At 37.7% G+C, this 26,333-nt stretch overlaps 1 protein-coding gene across 2 annotated transcripts in view; it reads right to left on the bottom strand.

Moving 5' to 3' along the window:
* Positions 1–26,333, bottom strand: part of LOC133646606 (formin-like) — a 164,052-nt gene that overhangs the window by 31,440 nt on the left and 106,279 nt on the right. For both annotated transcript variants that reach the window (XM_062042146.1, XM_062042148.1), the window contains one exon: positions 11,444–11,536. In XM_062042146.1, coding sequence (XP_061898130.1) covers positions 11,444–11,536 — 93 coding nt within the window. The remainder of the gene's footprint in view (positions 1–11,443; positions 11,537–26,333) is intronic.

Here is a 26,333-nt window from a genome sequence, read left to right as displayed (position 1 = left end):
AGCTGCCACCTTTTTTTTATCATATATTACTGCCTTTGCACATATCAATGTTTACTTGTGTATTCACAATAAATCAACACAAAATCCGTACTTGGGCTCAATGTTCACAGAGTCTTTTATGCTTCCCGTCGCAGGTGAGGGATGATGGTCATGGACTCGTTGAGAAAAGAGCTGTTTGATGTTGGATGCTAGAAAATGTCCGATTTGATGCAGCAGTCATGCAACAGGTGCCCAGTCATTGTTGTAGCGTGATGCACGTCATGCAATGCGCGTTTGCAAGACGAGTGGGTGTAGCGCGCAGCCTTGCGGGGTGAGGCTACGGTGTAGAGAGCCGCCGGATCTGACGCTGATGAGAGGCAGAGGCGTGCGGGCGTGTTTAGGGGTTAAAATGCCTGCCTGTTTACAAGTTTGTTGGTCATTCTCCTAGTGGGGGTGTGACTGATGTCATATTAATAATAATATTTATTTTTTTTCCTAATATTTTCGCGAAGACTGGTCGATCGCGATCGATGGGTTGTATGTGAAGTTCCATTTAACCTTAGGTCGAACACACATTTTCCTGGACAATATGTTGTCCCAGAAATTACTGCCGATAAACAATGTTGTCAGCATTACTTTTGAAACTAAATTAGGCACTAATGTAATCAAAATTTAAAATAGTAACAATAATGCAACTTCTATTTTTTTTACCTTTGTAATTGAAAGATCAATAACTTTAATTTGAATATTTATTGAACATCTTGAAATACATGTCTATGAATGTTCTCATTCATCCAGGTCATTGTCATCTCAGGGCATTTAATCGATCGCAGCTGGACTGTTTGGTTTGTCTTAGAAGACGTTTCGTCTCTCATCCAAGTAGAATTCATCAGTTTGTGCTCATAGACTTACAAACCCCGTTTCCATATGAGTTGGGAAATTGTGTTAGATGTAAATATAAACGGAATACAATGATTTGTAAATCATTTTCAACCAATATTCAGTTGAATATGCTACAAAGACAACATATTTGATGTTCAAACTGATAAAACATTTTTTTTTTGCAAATAATCATTAACTTTAGAATTTGATGCCAGCAACACGTGACAAAGAAGTTGGGAAAGGTGGAAATAAATACTGATAACGTTGAGGAATGCTCATCAAACACTTATTTGGAACATCCCACAGGTGAACAGGCAAATTGCAGTGTTTCCCATAAACTGCCAAGATACCTGTGGCGGTGGGGGCGTGGCTATGGGCGTGGTCACCATGACATCATCGAGTAATTTGCATAATTTACTACAATGATTTGATTTTCTCTAAAAAGGCTCAAAAAATGTATACTTACTAATTAATAATAACAGTTTTGTTTTAAACATCCATCCATCCATCCATCCATCCATCCATCCATCCATCCATCCATCCATCCATCCATCCATCCATTTTACAATATAATTACAACACTTTATGTACATATTTATATACAGATTTGAACAATAAGTTATTCACTGAAATATATTTATTAATTGTGGTTCTTACAAAAATATATCTTATAAAATATAAAAGCTAAAATGTCTCAAAGCTCTGCCCCTTTAATTAGTGCAAACTTTAGCCTACTACTACAACCATATTATTTACCAGCAACATAAAGTGAAACAGAGGCAGAGGTGTCCTGCCACAGTCAGTAACAAATAAACAGAAAACAGTAGTGGTGGTAGATAGACACAGAGCTTCATCAAACATCTGATCCACTGAACAAAGAGCTCCAAAAATCTTGAACTTTAGACTGCCATCAGTTTTACTCCCTACACTTAACCATGTGTTCCCTACTGCCTGCAGACTTTGCACCCTTTGTTATATACACATGTTGTGTTTCTAATATAAATACATTTAATAAAGTCAAATACAAATAAGGCAACAAGAGAAGTATCCTACACTTCTCTTTTGTAAAGTAAATCTGAACAGCCGATATGGGCATCTACATCAACTATATGATTTGCCTGAGAAGCTGGAGAGGACAGAAAAAAAAATAAAAATAATTTTTTTTCTTTTTTTAAATTTTTTAAAAATGTTTTTAATTTTATTTGTGGCGGACGTAATTCTTTCGTGGCGGGCCGCCACAAATAAATGAATGTGTGGGAAACCCTGAATTGGGAACAGGTGGGTGCCATGATTGGGTATAAAAGTAGATTCCATGAAATGCTCAGTCATTCACAAACAAGGATGGGGCGAGGGTCACCACTTTGTCAACAAATGCGTGAGCAAATTGTTGAACAGTTTAAGAAAAACCTTTGTCAACCAGCTATTGCAAGGAATTTAGGGATTTCACCATCTACGGTCCGTAATATCATCAAAGGGTTCAGAGAATCTGGAGAAATCACTGCACGTAAGCAGCTAAGCCCGTGACCTTCGATCCCTCAGGCTGTACTGCATCAACAAGCGACATCAGTGTGTAAAGGATATCACCACATGGGCTCAGGAACAATTTAGAAACCCACTGTCAGTAATTACAGTTGGTCGCTACATCTGTAAGTGCAAGTTAAAACTCTCCTATGCAAGACGAAAACCGTTTATCAACAACACCCAGAATCGCCGTCGGCTTCGCTGGGCCTGAGCTCATCTAAGATGGACTGATACAAAGTGGAAAAGTGTTCTGTGGTCTGACGAGTCCACATTTCAAATTGTTTTTGGAAACTGTGGACGTCGTGTCCTCCGGACCAAAGAGGAAAAAAAACATCCGGATTGTTATAGGCGCAAAGTTGAAAAGCCAGCATCTGTGATGGTATGGGGGTGTATTAGTGCCCAAGACATGGGTAACTTACACATCTGTGAAGGCGCCATTAATGCTGAAAGGTACATATAGGTTTTGGAGCAACATATGTTGCCATCCAAGCAACGTTACCATGGACGCCCCTGCTTATTTCAGCAAGACAATGCCAAGCCACGTGTTACCTATTGTTAAGTAATGTGCAAGGATTGTTCAAAAGGAGTCTCTTCGAGAAGTGGCTGACAAGTTAGCAAGTGTCGCTCGCATCGCTGACATCATCACCGTCATTGTTTACTGAAGCAGAGATGCTGACTGTGCGTTATGATAAATGCGCATGTGTCGCCAGGCTCTGCTTTTTATCAATAGACTTATCAGATTAAATGTTTTATTATCTATAGCAGGGGTGTCAAAAGTGTAAATTATTGACCTATCCAAGGCTCTGATTACTTCACATCAAATATTCTATTTTGAAAACGATTTTTTTGGGAAGATTTTGCATATTTTGTGTTGCCATAAAAAAACATAGTTTTCTTTGACAAAAAGGGCAGAAAAAAAAATAAATAAAAAAACAACTTAAAAATAAAACAAAAAAACAACAACTTAGAATTGACGGATAGATCTGAAGTTGATGTAGACTCTTGAGGTTTAAGCGTTAAATAAATAATGTATGTATGCCCTGGCACACAATTATCATAATTTCATGACCGAAGCAAAAAACATTTTACACTTTTATACTGAAATAAATACACCTACAACTTATTAAATACAAATATAGAAAAAACTACCAGCAGCGGTAAAGTTTAGATCCATGAAGGAAAGAAGAAACTGAACAGCCCTTTGAGACACTTGTGATTTAGGCCTATATAAATAAACATTGATTGATTGACTGAATAAATGTTTATTACTGAATAAATTTACATATGCATAAAAAATTGTTTTCCTCTGTATTATTTTTTTTAATGAATTAAGTAACGTTTATTACAACCTTTTACCAAAACACAATATAAAATGTGAGATATAACAGGATAATGCATACATTTATAATTTATTTTACAAATGGTTACAAAAAAGTGGGACTCCAAAAATTTACTGTGGGACCCCATTTTTATGACTTGATGGGGTCCCTGGGACCCCATTTTGAAAATTCCTAGCACCAACACTGATACATATATATAATGATTACATTATAATGACTGTATAGTTTTTTTTATTAGTTATTTATTCAGTTTAAAAGCATGATGTAGACAAAAGCTCTGAGTCTGTCTGCATAAAGCCAAACATTTTTTGAAGTACAAACCCCGTTTCCATATGAGTTGGGAAATTGTGTTAGATGTAAATATAAACGGAATACAATGATTTGCAAATCATTTTCAACCCATATTCAGTTGAATATGCTACAAAGACAACATATTTGATGTTCAAACTGATAAACATTTTTTTTTTTGCAAATAATCATTAACTTTAGAATTCGATGCCAGCAACATGTGACAAAGAAGTTGGGAACGTTGGCAATAAATACTGATAAAGTTGAGGAATGCTCATCAAACACTTATTTGGAACATCCCACAGGTGAACAGGGAAATTGGGAACAGGTGGGTGCCATGATTGGGTATAAAAGTAGATTCCATGAAATGCTCAGTCATTCACAAACAAGGATGGGGCGAGGGTCACCACTTTGTCAACAAATGCGTGAGCAAATTGTTGAACAGTTTAAGAAAAACCTTTCTCAACCAGCTATTGCAAGAAATTTAGGGATTTCACCATCTACGGTCCATAATATCATCAATGGGTTCAGAGAATCTGGAGAAATCACTGCACGTAAGCAGCTAAGCCCGTGACCTTCGATCCCTCAGGCTGTACTGCATCAACAAGCGACATCAGTGTGTAAAGGATATCACCACATGGGCTCAGGAACACTTTAGAAACCCACTGTCAGTAACTACAGTTGGTCGCTACATCTGTAAGTGCAAGTTAAAACTCTCCTATGCAAGGCGAAAACTGTTTATCAACAACACCCAGAAACGCCGTCGGCATCGCTGGGACTGAGCTCATCTAAGATGGACTGATGCAAAGTGGAAAAGTGTTCTGTGGTCTGACGAGTCCACATTTCAAATTGTTTTTGGAAACTGTGGACGTCGTGTCCTCCGGACCAAAGAGGAAAAAAAACATCCGGATTGTTATAGGCGCAAAGTTGAAAAGCCAGCATCTGTGATGGTATGGGGGTGTATTAGTGCCCAAGACATGGGTAACTTACACATCTGTGAAGGCGCCATTAATGCTGAAAGGTACATACAGGTTTTGGAGCAACATATGTTGCCATCCAAGCAACGTTACAATGGACGCCCCTGCTTATTTCAGCAAGACAATGCCAAGCCACATGTTACATCAACGTGGCTTCATAGTAAAAGAGTGCAGGTACTAGACTGGCCTGCCTGTAGTCCAGACCTGTCTCCCATTGAAAATGTGTGGCGCATTATGAAGCCTAAAATACCACAACGGAGACCCCCGGACTGTTGAACAACTTAAGCTGTACATCAAGCAAGAATGGGAAAGAATTCCACCTGAGAAGCTTAAAAAATGTGTCTCCTCAGTTCCCAAACGTTTACTGAGTGTTGTTAAAAGGAAAGGCCATGTAACACAGTGGTGAACATGCCCTTTCCCAACTACTTTGGCACGTGTTGCAGCCATGAAATTCTAAGTTAATTGTTATTTGCAAAAAAAAAAATAAAGTTTATGAGTTTGAACATCAAATATCTTGTCTTTGTAGTGCATTCAATTGAATATGGGTTGAAAAGGATTTGCAAATCATTGTATTCCGTTTATATTTACATCTAACACAATTTCCCAACTCATATGGAAACAGGGTTTGTAAATTATTGCATATTGTTCTAAATGTGTGACACCTAAAAACAAGAATATGTTGATTGGCAGTCTAAAAGTAACATGTCTTGCTTCACTCGTTATATTTGCAGTTTTATGCATTTTTATGTATAAAATATAAACATTGTGAATCGAATCGCAATAACAATTTTGGAAAGAAAAATCGCAATAAGGTTGTTTTTTTTTAATCGTGTAGCTCTAGAGGATGACTGACAAGAGTGTTTACTCCATTCATTTAATTCTGCTAGTGAATAAATGCGCTATGGTGCTGGGAGCGATGCACAGAGTGAACCCTACTGAACCCTGCTTGAAAGCGAGAAATTAAGAAAACAAGCACAGAGGGACATGGAAATTTATCGGTGATGGAAAAGTTATGAGTTAATTTTCATTTATCGTTCAATTAATGGATTTATTGATTATCTGCACAGGTTTGTCAAAAAGCTCTGTTCCTTCCACAGTGGTCCATAGTCCTGATACACTCTACCACTCAGCAATCTTTACAAGGCCACAGCCAGAGATGCCCTGCCAGCTTCATGGCAAGCAGTGGCACAAGGGAGTCATTATTCTATGGTCCTTTCGACTGAACCATAGACTTCTGTCCTGATGTTGTCTTACTGCACGCTCAGCAAGCACTCCAACACATGGACAGACCCAGCTGCCTGTCTGACATTTTGAACATAAATAACCTTCCTACTTTTGAAAGCTCCGTGCTGTGTTTCTAGGTGAACATTTAGTTTTTTCTTTTTTTTTTTTAATCTGAGAGAAGCTCCGTTTCTTGACAAAGCTCTTCTACTGATTTTTGAAGATGCTGAGGATTTTTTTTTCTTCAACTATAGTGTCAATGACCCAAAGTCACCTTGCTTCCATTGACCTATTTTACTTAATTTGACACTAAGGGCCTGATCGACTAAGATCCAAATGTCCCATGCTAAACAGCGCGTGCAAACAATAAAATTGCGTGTACTATAGTGGCCGTTTGATCTACTAAGGCTGAGTGTGTGCAATTGTAAAATGGTGCAGACTGCCTTATTTAAATTAGGTTTGTGCGTGTACTATACTAGACTTTTACCACAGAGACACTCATTTACTGCACATTCATGTTATCATGCTCCTTTTTGTTGCGTTTTGCTGTTTTGAAACATGCAGCAGACATGTACCACTTTTTATGGGCATTTTAGAAGCAATTTTAAATATACTTATTTTAATGAATACAACGCTACTGTATTTTAATGTTGGTCATTATGGTGGTACTTGGAGAGCCAAGTGTTTTCTCAGGGGGTAATTGGTGAACATTTTTTTAGAACCACTGTTCTATATGAAAAAACCAACGTCATTAAAAAAATGCCAGCAGACACAAAAACGCATCAATGGAATTTGTTTTAATCAGCCCCATAAGTCATCCAGCAGCTGTAAAATTACATATTCATACTGGTGCTTAAACAATATGTCTGATATTTTAATTTGTGACAGTCCATATATGTTGACGAGCCCACGTAGAACGGAGCTGCTGCGCAATAGTCTTCCTTTCACAGCCCTGTGTGTAACTATTGTCTGCACATTCTAAATAAAGACGCAAAATAGCGTTTGCAGTTGAGATTTGTTCCTGATAAATCGCACTGCGAGTGCTGAATAATTGTATTTGCATTTTTTCCTCCCAGTATTGTAAGCGTTCTGATGATCAGCATATATTCTGCATTTTCATGAAGACGGACACACAAAATGGATTGCGCCGCTTATTCTGCTCACTAAAGAGACACAATGCTCTCTGCACACGTTTAGTAGATCCGCTTTACGTGTCCTATCAAGTTTGCACGTGTTTTAGTACACACAAATCCTTTATTAGATCAGATCAGTGTGTCCAAACTTATTCCATGAGGGTCTCACACTTTGATGCTTGGGACCACTTTTATACATTTTGTATATCACAGATGCAAAAAGCAATCCAATGAAGTTCAATATATACTAAAATAGCTGAACAAAACATCGACATCTTAGTTTTGTGTTACAAGCAGTTTTGGGAAAATTACTTAAAAAAGCAATTTTTTCCCCAAAAAATTATTGAATTACTAACATAATTATTTCTTCAATAGATGTAATTAATTACTTGGGGTGTGTTATTTTTAAAAACTTCTATACAGTATCTAGTGTATGCAGTTGAAAGATGTTTCATGAGAGAAGAGTGCGTGAGTGTGTGCTTGCTGCCAAGTGAAGCATGACGTCAGCGAGGGCGAGCTCATTGGCTGTTTTAGCTCAGCATTTGTATTCTGGGGACTGGAAGGAGATTGTTGACTGCAGCGCCTGTGGAATGTTTTTTTTTTTTTTTACTGATAGTAAATAAAATGCTTGAACGTGCGCCAATGGCTGTGTCTCTCCTTGTCCACAAACGGATATTGTAGGACTATTGTTGTTGATGATTGTCACTTTATTGAATGTTCATTATTCCCCCGTAGTAGTGGTAGCGTGCATGTTGTAGCTGCTGATTGTAGTAAAGAGCTACTTCCTGAAGTAAACTTGCTGGGATTCTAAAGCTGTCTTGTCTGCATCAAAAGTAGCTTGCCACGTTACATTAAACGCATTGTAAAGGTGTTGTAACGTACATAAAGGAAATTCTTTAGATTACTCGTTACTAGAAAAATTATTGGCGTAACGCTGTTATGTTTTCCGAACACTGGTTATAAGTGTATTACTTAGTACTGTACTGTAGCATCTAGTACAGGGGACAACCCTCAATCTTTGGGACCCTACCGGTCAATCGTGAAAGTATTAGAACAATAAATATGTATGACATCAGTGACACCCCCACCTGAAGAGTGACCAACAGACTTGCCAACAGACACACAGTTTAACCCCTGAACACACCCGCACATCTCGCCTCTCTCTTTTCAGCCTTTCATCTCGATACCGCGGCCACACACCCCTGAGCAAGCACGGCAGCATACTTCACCTGCTTGTCTCGCAAACGTGCATGGCATGATGTGCCCGAAAATCATCAAGATGCAACAATGCGTTAAGGCTTAATTGTTGCAACGTATCGGACATTTTCTAGCATCGAACAACGCTTCTCTCAACCACAACCATCATTGCTCGCCTGCGACAGGAAGCTAACAAGCCAAATACTATAGTCTGTGAACATTGGTCCAAAGCAGGCACGTGCACACATAGGGCCCTATGGGTGCCTGAGCCCCTGCCCTTTTTTGCCTCGTCTTAAAAAGTGCCCTTTGCCTGTGTGTGTGTGTGTGTTTTTCTTTAAACAACATTAATAAATTCCTGTCAGGGATGTAAAAAAAACAAAAAAAAAAAAACAGCGGTACAAAAACTTTACGTTTTCTTGTAATACAGGGTTGTTTGAGCCTGCCGCTTCCTTTAAACGTTTAGCCCCTCCTCGATCTGCGGGCTGCAGCCAGGGTTACTCAGACGTGACAGTGGAGCAACTTGAACCTGTGAGTTATGGTCTAGTCGCCGTCCACTTATTCAGCATCTAATATGGGTAATATTTCAGAAAAACGCTGTATTATTCCATTAGTCAATGTGTCAGCTTCTGTTTTTGCCGGACGTCGGAGCACGGCACATCAAGTCCGCACAGAGCAGAGCGGATCGTGCGGGACAGGAAGTAATGTACAAAATAAAACACCGGGTTAATTTTTAAAATAAAATGCACGTTTACGGCGGATCACATTTCTCTCACAGTAGAGTTTTAGATATAAGGTTATTGTGACTTTGCTATTACTGTGTGGGTTAACAAAATAATAACAATAATAATGATAATAATAACAATACTAATAAGAAGAACAATGATAATGATAATAATAATAATAATAATTATTATTATTATTATTAATAATAATAATAATTTCAGCATTCTGGGGATATAAGATGTAGGTTATCTGTTAGGAATATTGCCATCTGTATTTAAACTTGATTCATGTTGATTATGCCTGCAGCCCAATGCCAAAAAAAGAAAGAATACAGCCCTCTACTGGCCCCTGGTCCATATTTTTGGCCCTGTATTGGGTTTCAGTTGTTTAGTCTGAGCATTAAGTGAGATAGACCATAAGTTACAACTTGATGGTGTTTTCATCAAGTTAAGGGAAGGACAGATTTTCACATTGAAGTTTTTTCCATTTGGGTATTTATTTTTGTATTTTTTTTCAAAGTTCATGTTGCACTGTTCAATGTTCAATATTAAAGTGCTTATCTTTAACAAAAAATAGCCAAATAATAAACCAGTGTTTTGTTGCTTTTCATGTCTTCCAAGCCTATGATAATGTGAATTAACTCATTATGACCATAATTTGTTGACACAAAAGAAATGGCAATCACTTTTACCTACAAAGGACACACAGCTAAGTAGTTAGCTTCCTATTAGCAAATTTAATTTTACATTAATTTCCATATTGTGTAAAGGACCAAAAAAAAAATTCCTGCCCTTTTCTGACTTTGAGCCCCTGCCCCTCTATAATCATGTGCACGTCCCTGGTCCAAAGTACGTATTTTATGTTGATTTACAAATGCAAAAGTAAACACTGACATGTGCAAAGGCATTAATATATGATAAAACAAGGTGGCAGTTAAAGAAGGACCCACCAGGTGAACAGCTGATTTTACTGACGTAAGCTGACTCGCATCCTATATGTGACCATAGGATGACCAAATATACTACAGTACTAAGACTATAGTGGTCATAACAGCTAACATGCCCAAAGTGCAGCACAGGGGCTATCTGTGGTGTGTGACATTTGTCATTGGCCCTCGACACATTACAAAAAAACCCCCCCAAAAACGTGCAAAATTTGAAAAAACAGCAAGAAGCTCAATGAGAGTAAAACAAAATGTTAAAATCAGCCAATAATAACAACACAAAGCTTTGTCTTTATATTTATATAGACAATGGAATATATCAATATATCTATACATCCATTTTCTACCGCTAGTCCCTTTCGGGATGACAGGGGCCCTATCCCAGCTGCACTTGAGCGGAAGGCGGGCATATATATATATATATATATATATATATATATATATATATATATATATATATATATATATATATATATATATATATATATATATATATATATATATATGTATATATATATATATATATATATATATATATATATATATATATATATATATATATATATATATATATATATATATATATATATATATATAATGATAGGGATATCAGGAATCTCTGGCTTAAAAAAGGTTGGTGACCACTGATATAGTAAAATGTCTTATTAATAGGATATAATAGGATACACTTTATAAATCTTAAAATGTGAAAATTTAGTGGTTGTACATATTGCACAGTAAAATATGGTACAATATAAATGAATAATAATGAACACTTTTTATTTGACCAGTATATGCAGATGGCCAATAATAATGGCCCCATGTCACACTTTGGACTCCTGTGCTTTAAACTGTACATACTTGTTGTTGCTGATCGACTCAAGACTTTTAGGTGTCAATAGTGCATAAATCCAATTGTCCAATTGATGAAACTAATCCAGAAGATGACACTTATGCTAAAAAGGACACCAGTGACAAAACAACAGGTTATTTTAAATGTGTCGATTTGGGCTGAAATTTGAAGAGGAAGACACAAGTTTGTTAATATAAGAAACAATATTCCTCATTGCATGATTTTAGCAAGCTGTTTATCTCCTGTGATGGAAAAGTCTCAAGAGTATGAAAAATGCAGTCGCAACTCTGTTTTAACCTACAGTCTTTGTTTATGTGATTCAATAGTAATTCAATAGCAAAGTAAGAGTTGGATCCAATGTTGTATGTATATCGAGCTTGACTCACCAGTTGCGATAAATCCCTCCATCTTGTCTTTGAACGGCTGCAGGTGTTCCTCTGAAGAGTTCGCACACACTCTCTGTACATCTCTCTGGCAAGCTTGGTAGAATGGAGGGAAATTATCAATACAGGCAAAACATCAAGAGCTTAAATATGATTAGCAGGGCTGTCAAAATGAATGTGTTAATGCACATTCATCCATCATCATTATTAATCTGATTAAAAACTTGATTGCAATGCGGTGCAGAAGGACTCAAAATCTCTGGAACGTTTAGGCAGTTTGTCTAAGAAGTGTTACTGTTGCGCATGCTGCAGTTGATGTGGTAGTGACACTGCAGAACCAAACAGGTTAATATGGAAGACGATAACAGCACTATATTGTCCTAATGAGAAGGCAAATTTGATAGACAAAATGAGTACCAAAAAACCCCTCGACGGAACAGTCGACCGACATCAAGTATGACACACTATTAGTGTATGTTTTGGACATTTCGTTTCATGAATGGGAATTGTAAAAACAAAACATTTTTTATAGGTTTATTTGAATTTGTTTTTGAAATACAAAAAAATTATGAGAAAACAAAGCACTTTTCTTTTTCAGTGTCGGAGAACAATCCATAGTATATAAAAAAAAAATTCAAAATTTTAGATTTCATATAACACAACTTAAAATCAACAGTCAGCAGAAACTAAAACACGGACCAAACACTGTCTTTTGCAATAGGCCAGTCCGCTGTCTTTAAATGGTAATGTGCGGTTTCGGTGTGGGAATTTGAGAAAATATCTATTTTTCCGTTACTGCTGACTCTTGATTTTCATTTTTGTAAAATTAAATTTAAAATGAGGATTAAACCGTTTTTTAGATTAAGCCGTTGCTCTTCGACACTGAAAAAGAAGAACGCTTTGTCTTTATATTTATTTTTTTGTATTTCAAAATGAAATTTAAATAATCTAATAAAACATTTTTTTTATTATTCTCAGAGCATTCAATCGATCGCAACTGGACTGTTTGGTTTGTCTTAGAAGACAAGCGAAACGTCTTGAATGCCCTGAGATTACAATGACATGGATGAATGACAACATTCATTGACATTTTTTTTAATTATTATTTTTCAATTCCTTTTCATTGAAACAAAAAAAAAATCAATGACCAACACATACACTGACCATACACACTCTGTAGGGAAGAGTTTCTTTTCACCAAAGCACTTCCATTTAAAAATACCATTTAAATGCATTAGTAATACAAAAGGAGTAACAGGTTCATATTCAAATTTTTATTTAGAAAAACAGACAAGTTTTTTGTTGAAGGGGACCTGTAATGATGTTCCTCCTCTCTCACTTATAAATGTTACAACAAGTACCATGTTTGATCCTTGTGTTAATGCCAAATTGACAGACCATAATCTTCATGTATTTGGGTGTGAGCTTTAACAGTTTTGGATGCCTCTGAATGCTGTGTTTTGCATTGCTTTATAACAGTGGGCCACCTCACAGATTGACGGACATACAGGTATATGCATTCTCAGACATGCTGTGTCGGCAAGCCTCCTTCCCCTGTTCTGAGCCAACACTGCTGCTGAAAGCTTCCGTGTTATTCATTTTTGTTTCATATGTCCTGCTCTGATGTCTATAAAATACATACTTCCATGTTTATTTGACCATGCCATTTTATTAGGGAGGGTTTTTTCCAGATGAACTAGTACGAAGCCGCTAAACTCACATGGAAAACGACATTTCTGCATAATGACATAGTCTTAGGAAACAAAAGAGAAGGTACAAGAAAGTATTATTTTCATATAATCGTGGTATGCGCACGATAACATCAATGTCCGACATGCAGTGACATAAATGCTGGTAAAAGCAGCTTTTTTTAATGCAGTTCTGTATTGATCCAAGAGTAGGCAGGTGTGCCTAATGTTGTGACTGGTTAATCTATATACCGCAAAGGATATCAATACATATTATCTGGACCGCTAGGAAGTGTGTTAAATGTAGATTAGAATCATTATACATCTCTTATAACTTTAACATGATGTTAAAGGTGGTTAAGACATATTAAACACATATATATTCCCTTCTTTTTAAGTCTCTTTGCTCATGCAAAATAAAACACGATTACCGGTAATGTAGAATCAAAATTTGTGATGTTTGATTTTGATTAATTGAAATTAATCTACAGCAACCCTTGGATTATTCTGACAAAACATTGTAATTGTTTGACAGTGCTAACAATTAACACAATACTAAAGTATACGGTAAGTGTCGTTCAGCTTCTCCCATCACAGCAAGTCACTCGCTTGGCTTAAAGACAACCCTCCTATTTCTCCAGGTTTGTGACCGGCACCAAAGGTTGTGTTGTGTGTCGGCGCACTGGCCAGGTATGCAAGCCAGACGCATGAACCACTACAATGAGAACTACAATACGAACATAATTGAACATGTGTAAGAATTAGGTTCAACAGCAGTTAGGGAAAAAAAGAAAAGGAACCGAAAATTTGCTGAAGGTGAAAATTGCGGCATGGTTCCATCAGAGGTGAGTGTGCATGTGCGTGTTAAACTGTTTGCCGTTTCCTGATGGGTTTTCTTTACTGTGCCAAATGACGTGACTCGCACACGCTCGCAGGAAACAGCTGTGACTGAGCGTGTTCCAACCGAACCATTCCCACTTCCTGTCAAATGCGATACACACAAAACTTTGGCATATTGGTCCAACCTGTAAGTCATTAATGACTGCAATAAATACTTTAGCTTGCTTATGACCACATAGCTACAATAATATCTGTGCAACACAACAAGAGCATTAACAAGGTCTGGCCGTTGTCTCTTTCACATGTTTGCCCCTGCAGCTCGGTACAATCCCTCCATTAAGTCTTTTATTTGTTGGCTGCCTGAAGAAATCACAGAGGAAATCAGAATCAGAAGAGTTTTTATTGCCATTGCTTGCGAACGGGTTCACAAACTAGGAATTTTACCTGGCGCAATCGTGCCACATAAAACACATATAACACAGAATAGAATAACATGAGCTGTAACTGAGCTATCAGATCTTGTTATTGTTCATGTGTCTGATGGCCGAGGGGAAAAAAATGTTCAGGTGGCGGGAGGTGTGGGTCTGGATGAACCGTAGTCTCCTGCCTGAGGGGAGAGGGGAGAATAGTTTGTGTCCAGGGTTAGAAGAGTCAGCTGTGATCCGACCCACATGCCTCCTAGTCCTGGAGGAGAACAGGTTCTGGAGGGGTGGGAGTTTGCAGCCAATCACCAGCACGTACCATGCGCTGCAGTCGATGCTTGTCCTGGACTGTGGCGCCGGGGAACCACACGGCGATGGAGGAGGTGAGGATGGACTCGATGATTGCTGAGTAGAACTGCACCAGCATCTTGGTCAGCACCTTCAGTTTTTTCAGCTGCCGCAGGAAGTACATCCTCTGCTGGGCCTTCTTGATGAGGGAGCTGATGGTCGGCTCCCACTTGAGGTCCTGGGTGATGGTGGTGCCCAAGAAACGGAAGGAGTCCACAATGGAGACGGGGGTGGGAGAGTCAATCAGGGTGAGGGGGGATGGTGGGGCTGTGACTTTCCTGAAGTCCAAGATCATTCTCCACTGTTTTCTGGGCGTTCAGCTCCAGGTTGTTGAGGCTGCACCAGCACACCAGTCGGTCCACCTCTCTCCTGTAGGCGGACTCGTCGCCATCCGAGATGAGCCCGATGAGAGTAGTGTCATCCGCAAACTTCAGCAGCTTTACGGACTGGTGACTGGAGGTGCAGCAGTTTGTATACAGGGAGAAGAGCCAGGGGGAAAGTACATAGCCCTGAGGAGTACCAGTGTTTGTGGTTCGACTGTCCGAGACTATCTTCCCCAGTCGCACGTGCTGTCTTCTGTCCGTCAGGAAGTCATTGATCCAACTGCAGAGGGAGTCGGGCACGCTGAGCTGGTACAACTTGTCTCGTAGCAGTCCAGGGAGGATGGTGTTGAAGGCAGAGCTGAAGTCCACAAATAGGATCCTGTCGTAGGTTTCTGGGGAGTCCAGATGCTCCAGGGTGAAGTGGAGGGCCAGAGCTTTGATGAACTGAAGGCCGTTCGTGACGACAATAAATGTGTTGAGGTCCTGAGCGAGACTTCGGTCATTCAGGGCCTTGGGGGTTTTGGGCTTATAGTTCGTAAGGGCCCTTAATCCTCTCCACACAGCTGCAGAGTCATTGGAGCTGAACTGTTCCTGTAGACCAGGGATGCTCACACTTTTTCTGCAGGCGAGCTACTTTTCAATTGATCAAGTCGCGGGGATCTACCTCATTTATATATATAATTTATATTTACTTATTTATGAAATATAGGTTTTTGTTAACAAGTTAAAGGTGTTTAATGATAATGCAAGCATGTTTAACACATATAGTTAATATTGTTAATAAATTAAAGGTGTTTAATGATAATACAAGAATGTTTAATACATATAGTTAATATTGTTAACAAGATAAAGGTGTTTCAAGATAATACAATCATGTTTAACACATATAGTTAATATTGTTAACAAGTTAAAGGTGTTTAAAGATAATACAAGCATGTTTAACACATATAGTTAATATTGTTAATAAATTAAAGGTGTTTAATGATAATACAAGAATGTTTAATACATATAGTTAATATTGTTAACAAGTTAAAGGTGTTTAAAGATAATACAAGCATGTTTAACACATATAGTTAATATTGTTAACAAGTTAAAGGTTTTTAATGATAATACAAGCATGTTTAACACATATGGTTAATATTGTTAACAAGTTAAAGGTGTTTAAAGATAATACAAGCATGTTTAACACATATAGTTAATATTGTTAACAAGTTAAAGGTGTTTAAAGATAATGCAAGCATGTTTAACACATATAGTTAATATTGTTAACAAGTTAAAAGGTGTTTAAAGATAATACAAGCATGTTTAACACATATAGTAAATATTGTTAACAAGTTAAAGGTGTTTAAAGATAATGCAAGCATGTTTAACACATAGAAGAAGCATGTTTAACACATGAAGACAAGAATATAAGTTGGTGTATTACCTGATTCTGATGACTTGCATTGATAGGAATCAGACAATGGTGCTGATTACGTCCGCATTTTCAAAAGGAGGAGAAAAAAAGTCCTCCTTTCTGTCCAATACCACATGAAAGTGGTTGATTTTTGGCATCTTATTTGTCCAGCTTCCGTACTCCTTTGTATACACTTTACAAGAAATACATTGGCGTCAAACTCCGTAGCTTGTTAGCTTGTGCACGCCAGATTTCTGAGACTCTCCTTTTGTTAGCGCAGGCAGGATGAAACAGAGCTTTATTGTGCAACTGTGCAGTCGGTCTTTGGAGTTTTGACGACAGGTACGGCGACAGAGTCTGTTGAAATAAAGTGTTTCTCGCCTTCCTGTCGGTAATTTTTTCTTAATAATTAGCTGGCAGCAGCCAGCGTCATCTCAGAAGACCCTCGGGTGCCGTGAATGTCAATGAAGTGACGAAAGTGACGTCATAGTGAAGATTTATGATCGCTCATTTTTAGGACTATTTTTTTAATGCCTGGCTGGCGATCGACTGACACACCCTCCGCGATCGACCGGTAGCTCGCGATCGACGTAATGAGCACCCCTGCTGTAGACGGTTAGAGTACACAGATTTAGCTTTCTCCACTTCCCTGTTGAAGTGGTACTTCGCTTCTCTGTAGGTACTCCGGTCCCCGCTCCTCCACGCAGTGTCCTTTTTCTTGCGCAGCTGTCGGAGCCTGGGTGTGAACCAGGGCTTGTCGTTGTTATAACAAGCCCTGGTGCGCGTTGGAATGATGCGCGCCTCATTGAACTGAATGTATGAGGTCACAGTGTCCGTATACTCGTCCAGATTGTCTGTGGCCGCTCCAATTGCCTCCCAGTCTGTCGTCTCCAAACATGTGCGCAGCTCCTCCACAGCCTCGGCAGTGAAACACTTAACGGTCCTCATAACAGGTTTAGCCAGTTTCAGTCTCTGTCTGTATGAAAGGATTAAGTGCACCATCACGTGATCTGATAGTCCGAGAGCAGCGCGCGGGACTGCATGGTATGCCTTGCTTATTGTAGCGTAACAGTGATCCAAAGTGTTCTCCTCTCTGGTCGGGCATTTAATAAACTGCCTATACTTAGGTAATTCCTGGCTCAAATTTCCCTTGTTAAAGTCACCAAGTACGATAACAAGAGAGTCCGGAAAAGACCGTTCCACATGCAAGATCTTGCCCTGCAAGCGTGCGCAGAGCGTCACGCACGTCCGCGCTTGGTGGTATGTAGACAGCCACCAGTATAAATGAAACAATCTCACGCGGTGAGTAAAAGGGCTTACAGTGAATGAAAATATATTCCAGAGCAGGAGAGCAGTGTTGTGATATCATCGTCACGTCTGTACACCAGTTGTTGTTGATGAAGAAGCAGACTCCACCGCCTCTTTTTTTGCCGGAGAGCCCCGCGTCTCGGTCCGCGCGGAGAAGATGAAAGCCCTCCAGTTGAACCGCGCTGTCCGGGACACTTGCGCTCAGCCACGTCTCCGTGAAGCACAAAACACAAGATAAGGACGAGTCCTTGTTTCTTCTCATCAGCAACGCTAGCTCGTCTATCTTATTGGCAAGTGAGCGGACGTTGGAGAGAAAGATGCCAGGTAAAGGCATGCGTAATCCCGTCTGCGTAGACGGACAAGGGCACCCGCTCGCTTTCCTCTTCGGTGTGGTTTCCCTCTTTTGATTAAAGAATGGACCAAATCCGCAGCTGACGCTAAGATGACCGGTAATAAGTCCGTAGCACGCGGACACACAATTTATGCACAAAAACAAACAAAACAGAGCGCACGAGAGCACCGAGGCAGCCGTCATCGGCACCATGATGATCAAAGATCTAAATGTCAGAGTTTTAAAAAAGATGAGTTAATTATACAACCAGGATCGGGAACACTTCCTAAATTCACGAGAGCCGTTATGACAACATACAAATAGCCCACAAACACAGCAACCAAAATATCCTGTTACTACAAACCACACTTCCTCTGCAGAAATACCCCAACTTAAACAGGCCCATTAAACCCAAAAGACTACAATTTAGAGGCAGCTTTATCCAAAATGTGGTCCAGACAGAAAAGGCTATGAAGAGGAAGGCCGCAAAGCCACAACAGCCATAAATAACATAAATGTTTTTGCTTTGGACATTGTCTTTTGAAGCAGCATTTTAAATTTGAAAATGGAAAAAAATTAAATTGGAAGTCATTGTACAAATAAAACTGCTCACACTGGGAAAAAAGTAGAGATGTCGATAAATACTTTAAAATGTAATATCGAAAATTATCGGTATCGGTTTTTTATTATCGGAATCGGTTTTTATTTTTTATTTATTTCATTAAATCAACATAAAAAACACAAGATACACTTACAATTAGTGCACCAACCCAAAAAACCTCCCTCCCCCATTTACACTCATTCACACAAAAGGGTTGTTTCTTTCTGTTATTAATATTCTGGTTCCTACATTATATATCAATATATATCAATACAGTCTGCAAGGGATACAGTCCGTAAGCACACATGATTGTGAGTGCTGCTGGTCCACTAATAGTACTAACCTTTAACAGTTAATTTTACTCATTTTCATTAATTACTAGTTTCTATGTAACTGTTTTGTATTGTTTTACTTTTTTTTTATTCAAGAAAATGTTTTTAATTTATTTATCTTATTTTATTTTATTATTATTTTTAAAAAGGACCTTGTCTTCACCATACCTTGTTGTCCAAATTAGGCATAATTGGATTAATGTGTTAATTCCAAGACTGTATATATCGGTATCGGTTGATATGATCAGCTGATCATATTTGCCAAACCTCCCGTTTTTAGCGGGAGACTCCCGGTATTCAGCGCCTCTCCCGATAACCTCCCGGCAGAAATTTTCTCCCGACAAACTCCCGGTATTCAGCCGGAGCTGGAGGCCACGCCCCCTCCAGCTCAATGCGGACCTGAGTGGGGACAGCCTGTTCTCACGTCCGCTTTCCCACAATATAAACAGCTTGCCTGCCCAATGACGTCATATCTGTAGAATGATCGAGGGTGAGTTCTTGGTTTCTTATGTGGGTTTATTGTTAGGCAGTTTCATTAACGTCCTCCCAGCGCGGTAACAACACACAACAACAGCAGTCACGTTTAGTCTACCGTAAAGCAGTTCGTCTGCGTAAACAGCAATGTTGTGACACTCTTAAACAGGACAATACTGCCATCTACTGGATAGCCTCCAGAACACTGAAATTCAAGTATTTATTTTATTTATATGTATAATAAAATAAATATATATATATATATAGCTAGAATTCACTGAAAGTCAAGTATTTCATACATATATATATATATATATATATATATATATATATATATATATATATATATATATATATATATATATATATGTATGAAATACTTGAGTTGGGGAATTCTAGCTTAAATATATTCCCCTCTTAACCACGCCCCCAACCACACCCCCAACCACGCCCCACCCCCGACCACCCCACCCCACCCCCCACCTTCCGGTATCGGAGGTCTCAAGGTTGGCAAGTATGCAGTTGATATTGGTATCGGTAATTAAAGAGTTGGACAATATCGGAATATCGGATATCGGCAAAAAGCCATTATCGGACATCCCTAGAAAAAAGTATTATTTTTGTAAACTACCGACAAAGGGTATCCCCATTTTACAGTCATTGATAATTCAACTATCCATAAAATAAGAAAACAGGCCTTATTTAAAGTAACCAAAATGATGTGAGTTTTTAATGTGTATTTATTACATTGCAATACTAGCAATTATAGCTCAAGAAGGAACACATCTTTTAAAAAGAGGGTAGCGTATACTGAAAAATCACATTAAAAGTAATTTGATAATATGATAGCCTTCAGAACAAATAATACGATACTGACATTATTGAGGCTTCTATTGAGTTATACTTAATACACTTTTTTTTAATATACAGTATACAATACAATAATGAAGAATATTGGTGAATAATTAAGTATCACTTGATGAGGGCCATTTTATTTTTACTAACATGCATCAGACATCCATGTTTGTTCATAGAATGTAAAGTGTATATTATTGATTGGGCAGAAAAGAAGACCAATGGATCTTTTTAAATTGTCTACTGCTAAAAGGCAGTCATGATCAAATCTGGCAAAAGGACTTTCAAGATCTCGGTTAGTACAAAAGAGAAACAGCAGAGACTGTCCGTAAAGATTCAGCATCTTAGGCAACTAAGTTAGTCACCATCTCGACATGCAGAAATCAAAATACTTCTGTGCTTCAAAGTTGTTTCCAGAGCCAGTTTGGTGATGCATGTTAAGAGTGTTTTATGGGCTATGTTAAATCAACAACCCCACCAGAGGTTTTGAAACTTACTTGAGCCAATAGCGACACACATCCAAGCAGGAGGCCACACACATGAGATAAACATTGTCAGATAATCAGTGGGGCTTAAGTAGAATTTTCAAATTTTTTGCACAATCTGCAAAATCTCAGCAGGAAAAGATTCTTCCAACTATTGAGTGATAATATGAAATAAGATAATTGTGGTTGTAGGGGCACAAGTGGAAAGAAAAACAAGTGAGATTTAGCTTCTGTAATTAAGATGAGAGACTTTGGACCCATCTAAGATCCCAAATAAGTGCTAAATAGAGTGTGCAAACTGTAAAATTGCGAGTACTGTACTATTGTGTGCGTGTTGTGGGTGATATACTAACACAGAAGCCGCAATTCACAAGAAGTGCAAAAGAGGTGCAGCCCGCCATATTCAAATGAAGAGTTTGCATGTACTGCTGGCTATCACCATGGAGACAGTCATTTACTGCATTTCCAGTTATTTCCTGCAATTTTGGCATCATGTGTGTTGTAGAACATGCAGGCAGCTCACAACTATAATCTGTGCCAACTTTTCTGCAATACAGGAGTAGAGATATTATTGGCCGATAAATGCTTTAAAATGTAATATCGGAAATTATTGGTATCGTTTTTTTTATTATCGGTATCGGTTTTATTTATTTGTATTTTTTATTAATTCAACATAAAAAACACAAGATACATTTACAATTAGTGCACCAACCCAAAAAACCTCCCTCCCCCATTCACACAAAAGGGTTGTTTCCTTCTGTTATTAATATTGTGGTTCCTACATTATATATCAATATATATCAATACAGTCTGCAAAGGATACAGTCCGTAAGCACACATGATTGTGAGTGCTGCTGGTCCACTAATAGTACTAACCTTTAACAGTTAATTTTCCTCATTTTCATTAATTACTAGTTTCTATGTAACTGTTTTTATATTGTTTTAATTTCTTTTTCATTCAAGAAAATGTTTTTAATTTATTTATCTTATTTTATTTTATTAATTTTTAAAAAAAGGACCTTATCTTCACCATACCTGGTTGTCCAAATTAGGCATAACAATGTGTTAATTCCACGACTGTATATATCAGTATCGGTTGATATCGGTATTGGTTCACATCGGTATCAGTAATTAAAGAGTTGGACAATATCGGAATATCGGATATCGCCAAAAAGCCATTATCGGACATCCCTATACAGGAGTACAATCTAAACAACAGAACCTATTTTTGGCACGCCGAAAGTGTGCTCTGGAGAGGCCGCTTGTGCCAATAACACTGTCAGTAACTGCGATGGTGCGCTGGAATGATTCAGGCGCAAGAAAATGCTGTTGCAAGAAGTTTTTCCATTTTTCTTGCAAATGAAAAACAAACGGCAAAAAAACAACAACCCGCAGACACCATTGTTTGGATGTCTGCTTACTCCAAATCATCTCCTAAGTAAATAATCAGCTTAAAGTCTCTCTCTCTCTCTCTTAAAATGCACTTAAATTGAGGTTAAAATTTATGTACATTTTTTTGCTAACAGAAATGAGTCCATTTTTATTTACGTTTTGTTTATTTATTCAGGATAAAGTTATTTACCTACAGTACAATGGTAAACAATTGTACAGTAATTAAAAATACAAGTTTTTATCCTCTTAAATAAATTATTGCATAAATAATATATATAAGGATTACATTAATTTGTAAACACAGTACAGTTTTTATCGATTATTTCTGCGATTCGATTAAAAATCAATTATTGATGCATCTTTAATTGATGTATATTGATGCAGATTTACATTACGATTACATTACGAAATAAGCGTTTATCACTTGCATCTTTAAAAAACAGTGCATTTGTAATAAGAAATAGTTAAATTAATTACCACATTTATTAAATTAATGAAAATGTGTGCACAACTGGAATAGTGCCTTATTATAAAGTAGATTGTTGGATCTTTCGGTGAGGTGGCTCGCTAAGGTCAGCCAAATTTTAGAACTGTCTGCATTACTTTATTTACAGTAAATAAATCGATTATTTATTAATCAATTCTATAGTCGTCCATGTCCAAATTGCGATGCATCTAAAAAATTATTATTTCCCCCACCTCTAGTATATACACACACATATATTGCATATCAGAATCAGAATCAGAAGAACTTTAAAATCTAAATATATATGTGTACATACATATTATATTAATTTAATATTTTATATATTATAATGTATATTTATAAATATATTTATATATGTATATATACATATATATAGTGTAGTGATATAGATATTAAATATATATGTAATGTAATTAAATAAAACATCTAAATTAGAGATGTCCGATAATATCGGACTGCCGATATTATCGGCCGATAAATGCTTTACAATGTAATATCGTAAATTATCGGTATCGGTTTCAAAATTATCGGTATCGGTTTCAAAAAGTAAAATGTATGACTTTTTAAAACGCCGCTGTGTACACGGACGTAAGGAGAAGTACAGAGCACCAATAAACCTTAAAGGCACTGCCTTTGCGTGCCGGCCCAGTCACATAATATCTACGGCTTTTCACACACATAAGTGAATGCAAGGCATACTTGGTCAGCAGCCATACATGTCACACTGAGGGTAGCCGTATAAACAACTTTAACACTGTTACAAATATGCGCCACACTGTGAACCCACACCAAACAAGAATGACAAACACATTTCGGGAAAACATCCGCACCTTAATACAACATAAACACAACAGAACAAATACCCAGAACCCCTTGCAGCACTAACTCTTTTGGGACGCTACAATATACACCCCCCGCTACCCCCTACCCCTCCACCTCAACCTCCTCATGCTCTCTCAGGGAGAGTATGTCCCAAAATCCAAGCTGCTGTTTTGAGGCATGTTAAAAAAAAGAATGCACTTTGTGACTTCAATAATAAATATGGCAGTGCCATGTTAGCATTTTTTTCCATAACTTGAGTTGATTTATTTTGGAAAACCTTGCTACATTGTTTAATGCATCCAGCGGGGCATCACAACAACAATTAGGCATAATAATGTGTTAATTCCACAACTGTATATATCGGTATCGGTTGATATCGGAATCTGTAATTAAGAGTTGGACAATATTGGAGTATCGGATATCGGCAAAAAAGCCATTATTGGATATCTCTAATCTAAATACATTTGATATCGAAATCACTACACCAACTTTAGTTCTTTTAAAAGAATACTATTTATCCAAACTGTGTGTGATGTCTCATTCTGAGTGCCTGTGTGATCATGTTGACACAGATATTTTTACACGTAATCGGTGATGGCAATGTTTTAAGTATGCATATTAGTTTTATACCAAAGTGAAGAGGGAAGTTCCCCAAACATGTAAAAAAACAGTGCAACCTGCAATAAAGCCCTATTTTCGAGGATAATAGCCAATAAGCTGTCATATACAGGTTCACACATTGACACTCATACACAAATTATGACGCTTTTTTTCACTTCACTGCAGAGCGTTGATTGTGACGTAACAACAAACATTTGTACACAATTAAAGAATGTAGAGGATTCACAATATTATAAGGAGATGATTAGAGACACTTCAGTTTGTTTTGATTAAATCAAGCTTTAGTTAACAGACTGAACAACACTATTTCAAATACTGCAACTTTAACAACACCCCACATCCGACCGTGACGACACTGCAATATGAAGTATAAACAATAAAATATTGCATCTTAATGTGTGTGTGTGCATGTGTAAATATGTGAAAGATAGACTTCTACTTTGTTTAATTCTGTGACGACCTCCTTAAAGTTTTGTATTCAATCAAAAATATCAAGCAGCTACGATACGCAAAAAATGGCAAAGTGTGGAGAGAGTGTTTTGCATATGTGCATTTTAGTGGATTTATATGGGTGTAATTTTTAATTATGTACGTTGCATGGACCTGTTTTTTAATGTTCACAAAGAATGTTGTATGTTTTGTAGACCACGTTTGTTAAATCTCTGTGTTGGTTATAATTGATTTGCACCATTAATGGGATTGGGTGACATAAATGAATACTGTGCTCAGTAGACTTCAAAATAAAACTCATGGTAATTAACACAATTTACAATAAACCTTGTCCACAAGATATCTACAGATATGCAGCAATTAGGCTGAAAGGTAATTAAAATTTTAACTTGAGACACACAGCAGGCCAGAATTATTATTTAACCTGTGACGTTTCGCGGGCCAGATTGAAGACGCCAGCGTGTTGCACTTCGCCTGCGAGGCCATAGTTTGTACACCCCTGCTATAGTAGATCAGGCACTTAAGTTGACCTGAAGCGTACATTTGGTTCCATTTTAAAAAATTAGAGCAGGAAGAGTAAGTAAGTTAGAGAAACACACATGGCTGAGCTGTTGGGTGAATGGTTCAGACTCTGACTCATCATCACAATGTTTTATTACCTCAACAAACCCTGTTGGTCAGAGGTAACCAAAGTCTGTCTCCTGAACAATTTCTGGCTATCAGCTTGTATTTAATCAACCAGCGGCATTATCCAGAAAAGGTTCAATCAAAACATTATCACTTTACATCTTGTTGATGCTGCTTTAAATTTAGACAAGTCAACCTTAAAAGGGAACTGCACTTTTTATTGGAATTTTGCCTATCGTTCACAATCATTATGAAAGACATGAAGACAGATGCATTTTTTTTAATGCATTCTAAATGTTAAATAAATGCGATCAAACGTCTGCTTACAATGGAGCCACTGGGAGCCGTTCAATTCTGACTATAGAGCCCCTAAAAAAAACATCCAAACACCTTTAGGGTTTTACATACATGATGTAATGTAGTAACAGGCACATTTATAATAACATTTAATATTTATGTATTTTGGTCATTTTAGGCATATTTAGATTTAGATTTAGATTTATTGGTCCCCTTGGGGAAATTCATTGTCACTGCCGTACATTTGAACAATAGACATTACACATCACAAAAAAATATGTCGTGAATTAATTTCAATAACACATCAATCAATCAATCAATCAATCAATCAATCAATCAATCAATCAATCAATCAATCAATCAATCAATCAAAGTTTACTTGTATAGCCCTTAATCACAAATGTCTCAAAGGGCTGTACAAGCCACAACGACATCCTCGGCTCAGATCCCACATCAGGGCAGGAAAAAACTCGAAACAACGAGAAACCTTGGGGATTCCACCCTTGCAATAGATTCCGAGTGGATACGGTTAATAATGTGAGAGTCCAGTCCATAGTGAGGCCTGCAGGGGATCCTCTTGCATGTAGACATGTCGGGGCGCAGCGACGTCGCCGACTGATGCATAAGGAGTGCATGACAACGTTTTTTTTTTTTTTTCTTCATCACTGATTTCTGCTTACTGCAGACTTCATGAGAGCCAACAAACATAATAAAACATCACTTACTGAATAAGGTCTTCTGTCATTAGGATGCCGACTGCTAGGATGTTCATATATTCCCATTTAGATTAAAAA

Source organism: Entelurus aequoreus, linkage group LG03 (genome assembly GCF_033978785.1).
Source record: "Entelurus aequoreus isolate RoL-2023_Sb linkage group LG03, RoL_Eaeq_v1.1, whole genome shotgun sequence".
In the NCBI taxonomy this organism is placed as follows: Eukaryota; Metazoa; Chordata; class Actinopteri; order Syngnathiformes; family Syngnathidae; genus Entelurus; species Entelurus aequoreus.
The sequence above is the reverse complement of the archived record's forward strand: the minus strand, read 5'-3'. Positions and strand labels throughout refer to the sequence as shown.